This window comes from Macrobrachium nipponense, chromosome 4 (assembly GCF_015104395.2).
Source record: "Macrobrachium nipponense isolate FS-2020 chromosome 4, ASM1510439v2, whole genome shotgun sequence".
NCBI classification, from domain to species: Eukaryota; Metazoa; Arthropoda; class Malacostraca; order Decapoda; family Palaemonidae; genus Macrobrachium; species Macrobrachium nipponense.
The window spans coordinates 58230391-58244539 of NC_061100.1; the positions used below are offsets into that span (position 1 = coordinate 58230391).

Here is a 14149-nt window from a genome sequence, read left to right on the forward strand (position 1 = left end):
TTTTATGATAAAACTATTCAAAAACACTTAGTGGGGTTTTCTTCAGTTTCAACTAACAAATAGGCAGTTTTAAGCGATTTTATAAGGGTTTCAACTATTCGCAGATTTTAGCTATTCACAGGGATCTGGTACGCATCCCCCACGAATATGGGGGGGAACACTGTTTATTAACTTAGTGTAACTATCCCCCAATTTCTTCACTCGGTCCTAACGCAATGTAGAGTTAACATTGTAACGTGATTGGTTGAATACATGTCCATCAGTCTGTCCCCTCCAAAATCGCCCCACCATTTCCCTCAGTTAGGAGTTGATCTCTGAACCGAAAGCTCCCCTATAACAGTGTGCATGTGTGATAGTAGTAGTACCTCGAGATACAAAATTCATCCGTTCCGAGGCGCCCTTTGTATCATGAGGTTTTCGTATCTTGGACCACATTTTACATGTAAAATGGCTAATCCGTTCCAAGCCCTCCAAAAACACCCCAGTAAATTTCATAATAAAGCTAAATTGACCTATAAACAATGAAATACTACAACAATTTGGACCATTCAATACCTAAATTAATAACAAAATAACCTGTATATAAAGTGTATATTAGTGTACATGGTAACAAGAAATATATACTGTACATAAAATGTGGAAGCTTACCTTTCGAGTGAGGCTATCTCCGAAAGTGGCGGCAGAGGAGGAGGACAAACGGCAGATAACCTACGTACGTACGTACACTTAACTACGAAAACACATAAAACATTTAAGGAAAACTAAAACTAAAATTTACGAAACACATTAACAAAACTGTAACACTTAACTTTACAAAAAACTAAAAATTAAATTTTTTTTTTCTTTTTTTGATTTAAACTTTTTTTTTTTTTTTACTATTACGTAGGTTTTTTTTTTTTTTTTTTTTTATAGAATTTCAACTTCATCACCACTTTCAACGTTCTGCTTATCACTTGGTTCTTCCTTTCTGCTTTCAACTTTCTTTTTTTCATCACTTGGTTCTTCCTTTTTGCTTTCAACTTTCTGTTTTTTATCACTTGTTTCTTCCTTTTTGCTTACTCCTGCTAATGCTGAAGGCCTCTTTAAAAAATAACGATCCAAGGAAGATTGCTTCTGCCTACTTTTCACAATGTTCCTGAAATGACTCAGGCAAATGTCATCGAACTGCGCAAGCATACGACCTGTGTGAGCCTTTTCGGGGTGTCTTTTTTCGATAAACGATTGCACTTTATGAAAAGTGGCTAGAACATCCTTAATTTCTGCCGTTGTCATAGGGTCCTCCTCCTCTTCCTCGCCACTGCTAGAGAACTCTTGAACGACGTTATGTTGCATGGCCTCCAACTCCTTCAGGTCATCCGTCGTAAGCTCCTCTTGGTGCTCCTCGAGAAGGTCGTTGATGTCGTCCTCGTCGACGACCAGCCCCATGGACTTGCCGAGTGCAACGATCTCGTCAAGATCTGGTTGGGAAACAGTTTTGGGATCGCCAACTGTTTCGGACTCTGCAGCACCAGCTTCGCCCACGTTGAATCCCTCGAAGTCTCGGGCGGATACGGCATCAGGCCAGAGTTTCCTCCACGAGGAATTCAAGGTTCGCCTCGAAACCTCTTGCCAAACTTGGTCGATGAGTCGGATACAAATGACGATGTCGAAATGCTCCTTCCAAAATTGATGCAAGGTGAGGTTTTTGGTATTGGTGATGTCGAAACATCTCTTGAAAAGATGTTTCGTGTACAGCTTCTTAAAGTTCGCTATCACTTGGTGGTCCATGGGCTGGAGGAGAGGGTTGGTGTTGGGTGGAAGAAAAAGAATCTTAACGAAGGAATACTCCGCTAGGATATCTTCCTCGAGGCCAGGAGGGTGGGGAGGGGCATTGTCCAACACCAGCAGACATTTCAGGGGTGAACAAAAGCCTCATTACCCAGGCTTTTGCATTAGCCCTCCACATCACTGGAAGCTTCTCCTTTAGCACTTTGTGGGCCTTGAAGGCTCGAGGAGTCTCGGAATGATACACCAGTAGGGGCTTCACCTTGCAATCCCCACTGGTGTTGGAACAAAGTGCGAGCGTAAGCCTGTCTTTCATAGGCTTATGCCCGGGTAGCTTCTTCTCTTCCTCCGTGATGTACGTCCGACGAGGCATTTTTTTTCCAAAAAAGGCCAGTCTCATCACAGTTGAAAACCTGCTGAGAACTGTAGCCTTCCTTGGTCATCATCTCGTTGAAAGTTTTCTTAAATGCTTCGGCCGCTTTTGTGTCCGAACTGGCAGCCTCCCCATGACGCACTACCGAATGGATGCCAGTCTGTTTACGGAATTTCTCGAACCAGCCATGCAAAGCCTTGAACTCTGGGGTTGGCATTGAAGTCCCTTGCCCTCCGTCGTCTTCCGCCTGCGCAATCAAATCGCCGAAAATAGCGCTGGCCTTGTGGGTGATTGCCGTCTCCGTTACCGTGTCGCCAGCGATTTCTTTGTCTTTTATCCAGACGAGGAGCAGCCGTTCCATCTCGTCGTGCACATGGCTCCTCTTGCTGGACAAAATAGTGATGCCCTTCGACGGTGTAGCTGCTTTGATGGCATCCTTCTGTTTAAGGATGGTGCCTATTGTCGACGGATTACGGCCGTATTCCTTTGCGATCACATTCAATCGCATACCAGCTTTGTACTTCTTGATGATCTCCATCTTTGTCTCCAAAGAGAGCATGCGCTTCTTTCCGTGAATTTCAACTTTCTTGGGACCCATGACTACGTTATCTTGTACGTAATTTACGTATAAGTTACACAATAAAGTTTTTGCACAACATGATAATGCGTACTGCAACGAAATCACTAACGAATTTACGTTATTAAACGAAATCGTTGGACCGAACGAATGCCGCGTGCGTACGATAAAGATGCTGGTACGAAGAGGCCGTGGTAGGCCCGCCACCACGTACGTATAAGATGCATGATGGGAGGGATGCTGTCCAATAGGAGAGAAGGATCTCATGGCGGTGACTAGCATCAGGAACCAATGGGAGAGCAGGAGGATGGTGGCGAGTCTACTAGTACTAAGATGGCGGCGCACGGCACGAGTTTCAAAATTGTTATCCGGGCGAATCTCGGACTTTCAGAAACCTTTCGTATCTTGAAAACTTTTCGTATGTAGAGCTGTTAAATTTTTCGCATTGGCTTTCGTATCTCGAGTTTTTCGTAAGTTGAGCCTTTCGTATCTCGAGGTACCACTGTAGTAGTAGCAGCTGAAATTTGCCTTTAAAATGCATACCTCTGTCAGTTTATTTACCCTCTATTTGTGCTTGTACTATTTTGTGTTCTTAATGTAATATATAACAGGAAATACCACAATAACATGCTACAACCTTCTCCCAGGTGATTTACTTCACCCATAACCCCGCTTGCCTATCAGTCCCCCTTACCATAGGATAGAGTTCTGGCTATGTTTTACCCCACCCAAAACCCTGCATTCCCATTGTGTCCCCCTTACTGTAGGATAGAATTCTAAGGTAAATTACAGGTTAATTACAGTTGACCACCAAAAATAACATGAAATTCTTGATAAGCAACCAAAATACTATAGAAAAAAGTCAGTTTTCAAAGAAGTACCCAACATGCCACTAATACTTAGATCTACACTTCTAAATCAAATGATAAATTCTTCAAAACAATTTGTGCTTCTACAAATAATCATAAATCGTGGGAAGCGTCGATGTGTGCTGGTGAAAATGCTGGTTTACAGAGTTTCATGCACAATTAAATCATTGTTCTAGTCTAAACTAAAAAATTTTTAACTGGAACTTAAAATTATGCACTTAGCTTTTACCTTAGATGTTTTCATGACCTTGGTAATGAAATCAATAAGCGAAGAACGAAATTCTTGGAGCTCTGGTTTTTTTACCACCAGAAAATGAATGGATTTTTGGTCTTATGTAAACTACATAATGGTGCATATGCGCATAGCTACCATTTCTTCTTGCAGGTTTTGAAGTCAGTAAGCTGGGTTCAGCATCCACTGAGGATAAAAGGAAATGCCCTCTTATCCTGAGTCTATTTATACTCTATCACGTGTTATAATATTTATTATTGCAACACAATACCAGCTAAAAGAGGATTCTTTGACTTTAGTCTGGTCACCATGGAGCGCTGGATAGAGCATGGAAGGGATGAGACAGCAAGTACTCTATCAAAAATGCATGTTACAATTATATTTTTATTAAGAAACCAATTCCAAGTTTTACTTTCCAAATTGCTTGGTTTGGTTGTTTCATTCTTGAGGATTTCATTTAGAGTATAAAAACAATAAAAATTAATTGTATCTTTATTGTGTGCACTCTAATGTAAAAAAAAAATACAGTGATATTGCATACATGTGATGTTTGCTTAAAAACTTTTCTTTTATATTTTGGTTCCTTTGGCTGTTTTAAAATTATTGTGCCATTTTGGATTATTAAGTTTGATTAGGCCTTGGTAGAAATTTAAGATCCCGTACACTGAGCATTAACATTTCTTAAACTCCCTTTTTCTCAAATTTCAGACTTCTTCAGGTAAAGAAAAAGTGTTTGGAAGCTTCAAGGAGTGGAGGACTAATCACAAGAAACAGTGGTGGAGAAGCCCTGGTCTTAAGCTAAAAAATGAAAGGCTCTGGAGGTTTTTCAAGTGCTACTGAAATTTTTGTCAGTCATGACAATTACATATGTATTACATAATTTATCAGATATATGTTAAATAACTGTGTGGCAGGAGATCTTGTACTGTGATTATGTAATTTTTCATATTTCAAATGTCTCAATTTCAGATAATCTGCACTTGAAAATTCTTTACTACTTACTGGTAAAAATTATTAATAGTTTCAGTTTGCACTAGTGACACCTCAACTTATCAGACTGCTGCTTATTTCATTAAAGGATATGCATACTGAGAGAGAGAGAGAGAGAGAGAGAGAGAGAGAGAGAGAGAGAGAGAGAGAGAGAGAGAGAGAGAGAACTGAGGTGTTTACATATGTACATCGAAGTCTAAGCACAGTAACTAGCTGGGCACGAGAGTTGACAGGGGAGGAGAGTAAGAATGGTTTTATGTTGTCTACATTTGAAATTTGGGATTTAAATTTTTTTTTTTACGGTTGTTAGAGATGAAGCATCAACAGTGATCAAATATTATCATGTGCACAGATGTAGAGAGGAGAGATTGGACAGTGAGTAGTAGCCAAAGGTTACAGATGTAGAGAAGAGAGATTGGACAGCGAGAAGTAGCCAAACCAATTTGTGATGTGCACTGCCTGGCGCCATTGCTATGCAATGATTCTTGTGTAAACAATGTCGCAACCCATAAAACTAATGGGAAACCCTGAACTCTTTAAAACGTGTTTTTGTATACGAGACTTACCCAGTAATTATATAGCTATAGTTTCCTGTGTACGGCAGCCTAATTCAAATTTCACGGGTAGCGCTTCGATTGTTCAGTGTAGATATCCAGTGCCGTCCCCCAACGGCACTACTAGGAACAGTTTAGCAAGGCACTTCATTCTGTTTCCAGCCGTGCTTGACTAAACATCGAGTTCTTACAGCAGGTTGTTCGTATTTTCTGGGCACATCACCGGATTTTGGTAGTGTAACCAGCCACCGGAATGCATTTGTAGCATTCGAGCAGGATGAGTCTTGTAATTTGTTTGTTTAATTCAGATTATCATCAAGCTGGATATTTGTATTCTCCAGGAATAGTCCTTGACTGTAACTCCATTCAATTAGGCCTAATACTTTTGCATGTATATTTTACTTACAGGGTTTATGCTGTGTGCAAGTCGTTGGTTAATAATTACCTTTGAAAGTAATTTGTGATGGTTGCATAAATCCCTTAGGATACAGCCTTAGGCTATTAAGGTCACAAGCCACCGGTAAATATAGTTACCTTAAAGTAATTGTGAATGTTAAATTTTGTTTTGTTCACTTTCCTTTGCAGAGACTGAAATTGTGGAGGTTGATAGTATTAAGGAGAGAATAATGTTAAGCCTGGGTCACACATTGGCGACTTCAAACCGCGTATGTTGTAATGGCCGAAATTTTGCTCATCACGATGCCATTACGCTCTCATTACAACCAATTCGCCATAAATCGGCAAAAATCGTAACCAAGTCCCCGGGTTTGACGACTTTGCGCCAGGGATAGTGACTTTGCAAGGCTGCCTTGCATAGTTGCCGTCATTCCTCGACTACTGTCAAAAGTTGCCATGTCATGGCACAACACACAACAATTTCCTAATGACCTCTCAACTTACGGCATTTGATCATGCAAGTTGTAACTAGCAATAGCGAGTTACAGGATTCAGTTCAACATACGCCATGTACTTGGCAAACCCAAAACGTGCGCATTGGGGCTGCGCAGTGAGTCAGAATGTGTCAAGTGCGTCGGCAGCCTATGAATGTAGTTCAAGGGCTTAGTTAATTGCCCACAGCTGCCTCGGTTTTGGATTCAAAATTTTCCGTATTCTTGATATAATTTGAGAACTTCAGATATATCTTAAATATGACACTGAATAAAACTTAAACGAAGATATATTCTGTAATATAAATAAAGATGAAGTTTAACTTTTATTCACGAAATTTACAGTTTTTTAACACGATTTTCTTGAGTGAGTTCATTACAATCAGAGTCAATATATTAGCATGTTCTGAAGTATAAGAAATGAAAAGGCATTTCTATTTTGAGTAAAATATAGCATTAAAGATTTTCAGTAGGTATTCGTGATTTAATTTGAGAACTTCAGATATAGATAAATATGACACTGAATAGTACTTGAAATAAAATATATTTGGTAATTATATAAATAATTTTGAATTTTAAGTTTTATTCAGGGAATTTACAGTGTTTTTCAACATGTTTTCTGAAGCATGAAAATGCATTTTTTATAGTTTTATCAGTATATCATTGATTCCTTCCAATGAATGAAGCCTGAAGGGGAGTTTACATAATCCCGAAGACGACCTCATGTGTCACTGAGTCCTCTTGATTTGCCTCACTCCTGGCAGTAGGATTTTTTAAAATAAAAATTAAGTTGTGCAACACACAAACAGCTAACACCAAGGACTCGATTTATGGGGGTTCTGAAACACTAAATCTATGGGAGATAAATGGAAAATATTGATCTTGCGCGTGCGACTAAGTAAATACCTAATCTCATCTCAACTTGTGCAATGATGTTGTAATGGTTCATTGCGGAAGTCGTCATGGAGTCGATATCAGCTAACTTTTCTTTTTTTTTTGTTGAGCCCAACCCCCACGACTATAGGAGATTGATTGCCAAACCCAGCCTTTACGAAAGTCACATTCTGAAATCGCCAATGTTTGACCCAGGATTTAACGTTTGGCTACGGGGGCTTTGGGAGAGATGGCTTACATTGCCTCGGTGTATGGAAGTATTTAAAAACAGTGTTGAAAATTTTCAGACCATTTTTAGTGACTGGCATGGCATCGCAGAAGGAAGCAAAGGATGTTCTCCTATTTTCTCTTCACCTTTTCAGTAAGGTGCTGAGTTTGGAGAGTCAGAGGGTGCAGTATACCTGGAGCACCCTCCAATCTCAGTGGATGGGTCTTGACTTTATTTCAGTGTAAGTATCAGTGTTTTCTGGTTGTTTTATTTTGGTGCTATTCCCAGGACAAGGGCGGGCACCTATCATACTTTGCTAGCCATAAGAGCATTGCCCTCGCTGCAAAGTTCCCTCTAAGTAGGAGGCAACCCTTGGCTCTACCGCCACGCCATTACGAGTTAAGATGAGCGCCAAAGAGGCAGTGTTCATCTGCATAGCTCTCTTAACTATTAGGAAGGACAAGCGTTGTTTTTTCAATGCTAGCTACTTTTCTATTTTCAAATGCATTACATGGCTTTGGAGTAGAATATGTCCATGATCCCGCCTCCTTTCACTGTGGAGTCAGCTATATAATTACTGGGTAAGTATCATATACAAAAATTATACATATTTTTATAATTAAATAAGGTTTTGTATACACATACTTACCCATTGATTATATGCTCAGAGCCCACCTGCCTCCCCTCTGATGGACATAATGCATGAAACAGAATGATGTGCTTTGCTAAGTTGTTCTTAGTATTGCTGTTAGGGGACGGCACTGTATATCTACACTGAACAATCGAAGTGCTACCCGCAAAATTTGAATTAGGCTGCCACACGTTGGAAACTATAGCTATATAATTACTGGGTAAGTATATACAAAACCTAATTTTATTATAAAAATATAATTTTCTTGGACGTCCGTCAAAACCGTTAAATGATTTGTGCACCATTTACTATATGCGATATGTACTTTATGCAGAAATAAATATATTTAATTTTGCTGGTATATTTTTCCTACAGTTAAGCCATAAAATTTTGTTGATATGGCAACTACATTATGGTTATTTTCTAAGCAGTCTTTAAATATTGGTAAATTATCTTTGCAGCACATACCTGAGGCAATGTGTACTTTATGTAAAAATAAAAGTTTTAATTCTGTCTGCTGTAGTTTGTATACACTTGAGCAATATAATTGACCACTTTCTCGACATTTATGTGAATTTCATTCCACCGTAAATTTACAGTTTTGATTTACTCTCTAGAGGCAGAACTAATTATCGTTCTTTATTCATGGGTCAAACTGGTACAATAAAACTTGACAACCGTATGGTAAAATGATTGTCATCTCCAACGCTGTACTCCCATATATGCTTCATCCATAGGCATAATATGTATATCAATAATAGCCTAGATTCAATAGCCTATACCTAACAGCCAGTACTTGCTGGTCAGTACTGGTGGTTGAGTTGAGGAGTGAAACAAGCTCATCTTAGGTTAAATCACAGTTTGGGTTTCCAGTTTGAGCCCGGTTGTGGATCCCAGGATTTCGGGACAATTAGAAAATAATCCAGTTATTTCTCGGTAAATACAATTGTTTTTAAGATATATTTGCATCATTAACTATTCAAAGTAAATGTCTGACTTGAATTAAAAGATAAAATCTTAATAATAGGGATAATAAAACACACAGCATTAATTTTTACTGGTACTTTATGGTAAGAATATCAAGGAGTACAACTTTAAATGCGTTACATTGGCAAATTTGGTGTCATTATGCAAAATATAAGCAAGTGATTTGGAATTTTTAGGCAGCATGTATTTCTTGAAATACTAAATAGCTTTGCCCAACAACTAATGATAAAATGTTTTCATACAGAAAATACTCAGAATCCATTTTTTTGACACTAATTAACATCTGTTTTGTAAGCTGGATCAGTGTAATCCACATGTCAAGGCCATGTCTCATTAAATTCACCAGATAAGTTCCCATTGTCACAACCATCTAGAACAAGAAAAAGAATCCCACATAAATAAATTGTAAACAAATAAATCAAAACGACATAAATCAAAAAGTCATATGGAAAAGGGCATCTCTGTAATAAAGGTTTAAAACATAAAAAGACAAAGCCACACTTGGGCTTAAAAGTACGCTTACCCATTCCAGCTATAAGCACACACTAAATTCAAATCAAAACATTCTAAATCAGGGCTGCCTCTAAACGCCCAGGATCTTACTCTCCCATTATGTAGGGGAAATAGCTCGTACGTACACAAGCACGAACTTTATCACAATACTCCATATGACGCCACTGATTCATCACAAGTTCATTGCACTGGAATGGATGCGTGACATCATAATGGTTCATTATCACGCCCATAAAATCTACTCAGAACCAGATTCTTGCTTCTTCCCATGCACGGACATAAGACATGATCTGTTTTGTTGAGGCAGTGACTTCCACCTGGTGCCACCTCAACTGATTACGTCAAGATTTTGAGAGCTAATGCTGAATCTGTCCTTTTAAGACCTCACTTGTCTCCATGGAGTCAAAATGATGATATCTATTGTTTCAAAAATGTCATTGCTCATCACATCCGCTATTCAACCAAAATGATTTGCGGACAATTTTTCGAAAACCAAATATTCGAAAGCAATAGTTTGAATGTGTAATTGTTCGAATTTACAATTGATCGAAATACAAAATATTCGAATAAACAGTTTTTCGAGATGAATATTGTTCGAATCTATAACATACTTTATATAACTATGTCGGATAATATGATTGATGTTAATTAACGATTAATTTAGTTTAAATTTATTAGTTTCCTTAATATATCTTTGCACAATTTATCTTCAAAATAATGTGTTATCGGAAGTAATTCAGTTGAAGATAACTCTTCTACTAAATTTTCAAAAGTTTCAATGCTCTTTCTTCTGGGATAAATGCCAATGCTAATAGCATTCGAATTTTTACTGAAAACTCTCTTCTTCCTGACCCGAGTCTAAAAGAAGGAAATCTTAATTTTTGAAAGTCCTCATATACTGCTCGACTGGGAATATTATATCGTTCTTATGATGCGCTAAGATCCGAAGATGCATTTGCAATTATATAATGAGGGGAATCGCGTGTACCTTTTGCGTCGTCTTTCACTTTTTCAATAAATCTTCGCACTTCTACGCCAGTTGGATCACCTGCATGATTATGTTCTTTAGAAACGGTAACATCTTTTGCTGTTATAGCGCGACATTTACAGTCATTTACAAATTTTATCTTGCATTTGATTGCCTTTAACAAATACATGTCCATTCACTAATAACATGGGCTTTCTTTGTTCACTTTGAACGAACTCGGCCATCATAGGGTTTAAGAGCTTCTAGCACCGTCCAAAATAACAATGGGAACTTTGAGCATTTAAGGATTTGTTAACGATTTATTTTTATGTGTATTTATTTTTCATTTAAGGTAAATAGATTACAAACAATGCGATAAGTTGTTTTAAGGTAATTAAAATACAAACAATGCGATTGAGTTGTTTCTCAAATAACTACACTGGGAGAGAGAGAGAGAAAGTGCTAACATGCAAAATTGCCGTCGGGCTTTTTTCAACAAGTCGACGTTACTCATGAATTCGAACAATATTCATTTCGAAAAACTGCTTATTCGAATATTTGTTATTTCGATCAATTGTAAATTCGAACAATTACACATTCGAACTATTGTTTTCGAAAACAATTTTTCGAATAATGGTTTTTCGAAAAATTGTCCGCACACGCACCAAAATACCTGTTACCGAGGTTTCAACCTCGGTACAGTCTCAAAAGAAAAACAACATATCTGTTAACCTCTTCTCAAAGAAGTATGCTGGTAGCCATGACCTTATAGCAGTATGGCACTCTCTCTCTCTCTCTCTCTCTCTCTCTCTCTCTCTCTCTCTCTCTCTCTCTCTCTCTCTCTCTCTCTCAACCAATCCAACTGACCTCACATGCATTTATTTAAGAATAAAACGGTTAATTATATAAACCAAATTCTCAAAGAAACAAATGTTTAACTGGAAAAGTTAAAATTCAAAATCCAGATATCAAATAACCCTGGGGATCGAACCAAACCCGTCCACCTCTTTCTCTACAATAACTAACATAAGTTTAGCCATAAGATAGGCAACTAGAAAAGTCATGGTCTCCCCACACCATATCCACGGAACTATCGGTCAAGTTCCCATTAAATTCACCAGATAAGTTCCCATTGTCAGAACCATCTAGAACAAGAAAAAGAATACCATATAAATAAATTGTAAACAAATAAATCAAAATGACATAATCAAAGAGTCATATGGAAAAGAGCATCTCTGAAATAAAGGTTTAAAACATAAAAAGACAAAGCCAGACTCGGCCTTAAAAGTACGCTTACCCATTCCAGCTATAAGCACACACTAAAATCAAAGCAAGACATTGTAAATCAGGGCTGCTTCTAAACGCCCAGGATCTTACTCTCCCATTATGTAGGGGAAATAGCTTGTACGCACACAAGCATAACCTTTATCACAAGACACTCCCCATAATATGACGTCATTGATTCGTCCCAAGTTCATTGCACTGGAATAGATGCATGATGTCATAACTGCTCTTTATCACACCCAAGTGATTGCTGCATCTCAAGTGATTGCTAAGCATTTTCGGAGCTAATGCTGAATCTGTCCTTTTAAGACCTCACTTGTCTCCATGGAGTCAAAATGATGATATCTATTGTTTCAAAAATGTCATTGCTCATCACATCCGCTTATCAACCATCGGTCGAAAAAAAAAAGGCAATTTAAAAATATAATATATAGTCTAAGTTAGGCTAGCCTGTAAGAATAATTTAGACTTTCATAGTTAGCCAAGGCTTGGGCTGTAATTCAAGTTAGGCTACCTTTGCTAAGCTAAGGTTAGGCTATGGTCTCCATGGCTCAACACACCCCGCCTATTCCACAACATCTGCATCAATCGTTCCCTGTCATCACCCGTTGCATCATAACGTACCTTTCGTCGTCCGCATTCACCAATGTGTATAGCAACCCTACACAATCACCCTCACGTCTACCCTATACTCGCTTCTTCCTAGTACTCAGCAACGAGGCCACAAAAACCCAAGGATTCTCCATGTCTAAGACCCCGTCGTACACATGCACAGTGCACACTCGCTCTTACCAACTTGCTCGCATCCACATCTTCAACCACATATTCACACTTGTCACTGTTGGTGATCCCAAGATTATCCAGCCACGCAACTTTCACACTAACAACTTCCCTGACCTCGCGCAGTACTTTCACACTCTCTTCCGCAACCAATGGCACCCCTTTCCATACCTTACTGTCTACCCCTCCATCCCTATCCAAGTGCAACTCCCCACGTACATTCCCTTTCATCTGCAACTCAGTCATGTTCGCCCTTGGATGGACCATCATCCCACACTTCTTCAAAAACATATACGTACCCTAGCAACATATACTTGTCATTCATTCCCTTGACCACACAAAACTCACTTTCATCCATCACTACCCCCCTCGATTTATATACTTTCATGCCAACATTCCCACCACAGGCATATACTTAAATTCCCTTCCTTGTACTTCCCCTTTACACTTCCTAACCTCGCACTCACTCCACAACTTATCACATCCATTCTTAAAAAGAACATTGACACTGCAGCCGGTATCAATCAAAGCAACCAATTCACCCCTTTGCACCTTACTTTTACACTCATGCATTCATGGGCTCTATCCCTGTTCCTTCTTCATGCAACAATCCCTCCCGCACATGCATCACCCTTACTGCCCGCATACTAGAGGACCTACCCAACTGAATCCCCTCAACACCTAGTTTCCCGAATTCCCAGGCTGACTCATCCTCTATTGCCTACACTCACTCGCTACATGACCTTCCATTCCACATTCAGCACACTTCACACACTGTTCTTTACACATCCTAGCATAATGCCCATTCTTTCCACAGTTGCCGCAAACCACGCAAACCAAAGTAAAATTGAGGTGCAAAGGAGTGTATTTGGTTGCTTTGATTGATACCGAGTGCAGTGTCAATGTTCTTTATAAGAATGGATGTGCCAGTTGCCGTGTGAGTGTGAACTTAGGAAATGTAAAGGGGAGGTACGAGAATTAGGAAATTTAGGTATGCCTGTGGTGGGAATGTTACGTAAAAATGTAGAGATCGAAGGGGTTGTGATGGATGAAAGTGACTTTTATGTGATCAAGGGAATGAGTGATAAGTATATGTTGTTAGGGTACAGGTTCCTGAAGAAGTGTGGGATGGTGGTCCATCCAAGCACGAATAAGATTGAATTGCATATGAAGGGGAATGTACGTAGAGAGTTGTACTTAGATAGGGATGGAGGGGTAAACAGTAAAATATGGAAGGGGATGCCGTTGGTTGCGAAAGGGAGTGTAAAAGTGCCGCGAGAAGTCGGAGAAGTTGTTAGTGTGAAAGTTGCGTGGTCAGATAGTCTTGAGATTGTCAAAGGTGACAAGTGTGCAAATGTGGTTGAGGGTGTGGATGCGAACAAGTTGGTAAGAGCGAGTGTGCATGTAGATGACTGGATTTTAGATATGGAGAATCCTCGGTTTTTTGTAGCCTCATTGCCGGTGCTAGGAAAAAGCGAGTGTGGGGTATACGTGAAGGTGATTGTGTAGGGTTGTTATATACATTGGTGAATAAGGACGACGAAAGATATGTTAAGGTATGGCAGGTGATGACAGGTAGCGTGAAAGATAGTGATGAGAGGAAGTATGGTGAGTTCAGAGAAATAATTGAGGTGGATGA

The 14149-nt window shown here is 39.1% G+C and overlaps 1 protein-coding gene across 1 annotated transcript in view; it reads left to right on the forward strand.

Moving 5' to 3' along the window:
- LOC135210934 (intraflagellar transport protein 81 homolog) overlaps nucleotides 1-8494 on the forward strand; it is a gene marked incomplete in the record, with an annotated part of 587949 nt that extends 579455 nt beyond the window's left edge. Inside the window, 1 exon segment of the mRNA XM_064243906.1 lies at nucleotides 4524-8494. Within this exon segment, the coding sequence (XP_064099976.1) occupies nucleotides 4524-4617 (94 nt within the window).
- Nucleotides 8495-14149: the final 5655 nt, after the last annotated feature.